This window comes from Otolemur garnettii, unplaced genomic scaffold (assembly GCF_000181295.1).
Source record: "Otolemur garnettii isolate 467f Iridium unplaced genomic scaffold, OtoGar3 scaffold00053, whole genome shotgun sequence".
Taxonomy (NCBI): Eukaryota; Metazoa; Chordata; class Mammalia; order Primates; family Galagidae; genus Otolemur; species Otolemur garnettii.
Genome location: NW_003852448.1, coordinates 4,461,427 through 4,465,549, shown reverse-complemented (window position 1 = coordinate 4,465,549; position 4,123 = coordinate 4,461,427). Strand labels below are relative to the sequence as shown.

At 52.3% G+C, this 4,123-nt stretch overlaps 1 protein-coding gene across 4 annotated transcripts in view; it reads left to right on the top strand.

Annotated features, from left to right (window-relative positions):
* DPP6 (dipeptidyl peptidase like 6) overlaps window positions 1-4,123 on the top strand; it is a 928,521-nt gene that overhangs the window by 844,161 nt on the left and 80,237 nt on the right. For all 4 annotated transcript variants that reach the window (XM_003792026.3, XM_012806527.2, XM_012806530.2 and 1 more), the window contains 2 exons: window positions 1,474-1,581; window positions 3,645-3,736. In XM_003792026.3, the coding sequence (XP_003792074.1) occupies window positions 1,474-1,581; window positions 3,645-3,736 (200 nt within the window). The remainder of the gene's footprint in view (window positions 1-1,473; window positions 1,582-3,644; window positions 3,737-4,123) is intronic.

Genomic DNA, 4,123 nt, shown 5'->3' with positions numbered 1-4,123 from the left:
TACTAAAACACACTGAAAATAAAAATCCCAGTTCCCCAGTCAACAGTCGTACTAAAACACACTGAAAATGCCCTCTGGGTCTCAGGCCCGTCCAGCTCCCTTACCTTGTTCTAGGAATGTTTCCTAGAACAATGGAGAGGTGGTGGAGGCCTTCTTGTTATAAAACAATGTGTGTGGCCAGAATTTATTATATTTATTTAAAGTATGTTTCTTTGCCAAAAGTGCAAACATTTCCCCCAGAAAACTGAGGGGACGTCGCCATGCCCATCCTGCGGCTGGCAAATACGACTGAGAAAGCCACGTTGACGCTGGGCGTTCATTCCCCTTCCTCGCTCGTAAATCCCACACTTCCAGCTCTAAATGGAAAGATAAATATTTGCAGATTAAAGGTTTCATTTTACTGAAAATATTCATGAAGATGAAATATGATTTTAATCACGTTAGTTTATTTCTCCGGGCGCAGCGTTCTGCGTCGTCCATCGCTGGAGGGAAAGGCCTCCTGTGCCAGCTGGGCTTTATGTACCATTTGTTCTCCCCCCGCCGCAGCATGGAGCTGCTTGAATAGAAGGTGTACATCATAGTCAACTAATTGGTGTTCACGGTGGAAACCTTCAAACTTGAGCTTCAGAGAGGCTGAGATGCTGTTACAGGGAACTCCCCTTTACCCATCAAAGCGACAGCCCACCTGGGCAGGCGGACGCTGAGAAACCGGCTGCGTAGCCTTGGGGGCTGGGCCCAGTGCTCTTCAGGACTCAATTCCTGCCTGGAGCCCCTTCCCAGGAACACCAGGAAAGGCAAATCTGTTTCCAGGGAAAAGTGAGACACGCCTGGTACTGAGGGGTCCCCGGGAGTGCTGCCTCCCTCTCCTCTACACTTTCAAGAGTGTACAGGGTTTGTCCTTGTTTTTCTCTTTCCCTTTTTCTTGACTTCTTGATGGCCTATTCAGCTTGAGATTGATTTTATTAAATAAGAACAAAAGACGGGCTTGAAAGAATAGAATTCATTTTTAGGCAATACCTGGTTTGTAATTGTCCGGAATGATGGTTTTTTCTGATATATAATAAACGCCACCAGAAAAATGTTACAATACACTCAGGTTTCGATGGGCAGCAATTCAAGGGAGTGCACCCTGGTGTTTGCTGAGGGTTGAGTTCCGCCACTCTGGTGAGCTCAGCACGCACACGCGACAGCTCTTTTTTTGGTGCCTTATAGAATAAAGGGATGCTTTTATCAGCCTCTGCTGAGGCTGGGGTCTCTTTATTCTCCATTATTCCTCTTATTTTAAAAAATGCAACATTCAATTCATGATTCCCAAGGAAAGACAAGACCCTGCCAGGCACAGGTTCTTTCAACTCTGTCTCTGGTTAGAAATAACAGAGAAAATGTATCTCAGACGCATTTTATCCTGGTCCAACCTCTTCACAATGAAATTAAGTTTCAGTTGTGGTTTAATCCCCTTGCTTTTGTCCACAGAATGAAGAACCAGTGTTCTCCAAGGATGGCCGAAAGTTCTTCTTTGTCAGAGCCATCCCCCAGGGCGGACGAGGGAAATTCTATCACATCACCGTGTCCTCGTCCCAGGTGAGTCGGGCTCAGGGTCCCATCCCTGCTCACTGGCCTCCAGAGCTGCTCGCTGGTTGATGGCGGCCTTTAGCTGCTGAGCACACTGGCCATTTACAAGGACCCCCAAGAACCCCCAGAGATACTGAATCTGGAAGGCACAGTCCTGAGGGAAGGGCAGAGGTGTTGATCGGGGCAGTGCATCCAGCTTTGCTCTTTCTACTAATGCTTGAGCATGTGAGTGGACTTTTGGCACATCAGCGGAGACTCAGGGATTCTCTGTTTGGTATGAGTCTGAGGACTGCGTGAACATTTGCTGGCTGCCATCTGCTGTTCTCCTTCTGCTGGGGGCGGCAGGGGTCTCCCTTGTACACACTCTGCCCACACGGCCCGGCTCTACACTCAGGATCCCTTGATACCTCCTAAGTTGTCCGTTCTCCACTTCCAGCCACATGCACGTGTCATTTCATTCCACGGCTGCTCTCAGTCGTCACTCACCTTCCTGCAGGTGCCTCTGGGGCCTGGGAGGTCAGCAGCAGAGTGTCCCTGAGCAAGGAGCTTCACAGACACATGTACATTAACTTAGAACCAAAAGGAGGCGTCCCGGTGGGCCTGGTGCCAGGCAGAGGTCACCCCAGGAGCCGCACCCCTACAAGGGGTGCTGTCACGGAGTTAAACTTTTGGGAAGCTCTGCCCTGAGAAAAACGGGGCAGGGTGGTGAGGCACGTCCTGGAAGCTCCTCCTAAGAGCAGACCCCACCCTCCAGGTGTGGATTCCATTTTTGAAGCAGCCTCAAGTTATTTGGGATAAGGGTGGGTGTATAAAATTTAATTAGAAAAAAAGTTCATCATAAATATTCTGTAAAGGCTTGTATTTATGATGTGGCCCAAAAGACAATTTCAGAAGCAAATCCCGGAACTATCCCAGCTAAGGGCAGGTTTGACTGGAAGACAGGCAGATGCTGCAGCGACTTCTGTGTGGCAGTGACATCGCATCACTTAACCACGTGGCCTACGGAATGTCTGCAAACTGTCTTCCTTCTGTAGCCCCACACTCCCTTGTTTGCTCATTTTGGACCACTTCAATCAAGATTTAACATTTTTAGGTGTTTCCACTGGGCCCCCCGTCTCTGAATCCAGCCAGGTCCCCCATCTCTGAATCCAACTGGGCTTTGAACTGCAGGCAGCAGTGACAACTCACATTCTGGCGGCTCCTGCCTGTCCCAGCAGCCCTCAGCCCCGCTGGCTTCCCCAGCCCAAATGGAACCCCCAGCCCCTCTCAAGCTCTGCTCTGTGCCTCCAGGGTCTGCTCTCTCCCAGGACTAGTGTCCCCTAACCCTAGGGCACTTTCCTTGGATCCCTCACCTAATTTAATACCTGCCTCCTGGGGCACCTGCCATCCACAACAGCTGCTAAGGCCGTGGCATGGTGCATCCACTCTCCAATCACTGCTGTAAACAGGCTCCTGCCGGGCGGCCCGGCCCACTCCTTCAGATTGATCATTGTAATTGTTCTTGGCTCTGGGAGGTATGTGAGGACTGACTGTGTGCTGAGGTGCACAGCTCCACAACACAGTTCCAGACCACCCTTGCTGATGGCAGCAGAGGAGGCAGAAAGTCCTGGACTCCCTCCCTTTATTCTTTCTCTATTTCCTTGCCTGGTTCCACCACTTCCCTGTCTCCCTCCACCCTCCTCCCCAGTGCCCTAGGGCGATGGGTTTACTGAGTGGCTTTCCACACTGGTGGACATAAAGGCGTGTTGTCAGTGAGTATGGCCTCAGTCCTCCTGCGAGATGCTTCTCTGGTGGAGGCACAGGCTGTCCAGGTGCCAGGCACCACGGAAGAGGACCACCTGCCTGCCATTCCCCACTGCTGACGTTCAGAGAAGGGGAGGCCTGCGGACCTGGGGCGGTCAGTGCTGGTCAGCACATTGTCTGTAGAGCTGTGGGGTTGGAGCCACGGCCCCAAGGAGGCAGGCGGAGGGAGCATCATGTTTCCCCAGAAGAAACGGCAGCTCCTTGCTGCCTACACTCCGGGCCACTACCGGGCCAGCATCTCACACCTGACCCACCTCTGTGTGTTTCAGCCCAACAGCAGCAACGACAACATCCAGTCCATTACCTCCGGGGACTGGGACGTCACCAAGATCCTGTCCTACGATGAGAAGCGGAATAAGATGTGAGTGGACCAGGGGCCACGTCCATCCTCCTGATGGGGGGGGGGGGGGGGGTGGGGAGGTGGGAGGAGGGTATATTGTATTGTTCACCCAGTTACACCTACAGACTACAGGAGCATGGAAGGCCCCATCCCTCCTCCTGGATGGCACCACTGGCTCCTGGTCTCCTTGGAAATATGTCATGTATTCAGGTCCCAGCAGCCCAACAGCCAAAGCTGCAAAGTACTGACAATGATGTTGGGCTTGTGCCAGGCCTGGGAGGGGTGCACGTATGTACACCAGCCGCAGTGGCAGTACTGACGGTGACCAGGTGACCGTGGGCTTGTGCCAGGCCTGGGAGGGGTGCACGCATGTACACCAGCTGCAGTGGCAATACTGACGGTGACCAG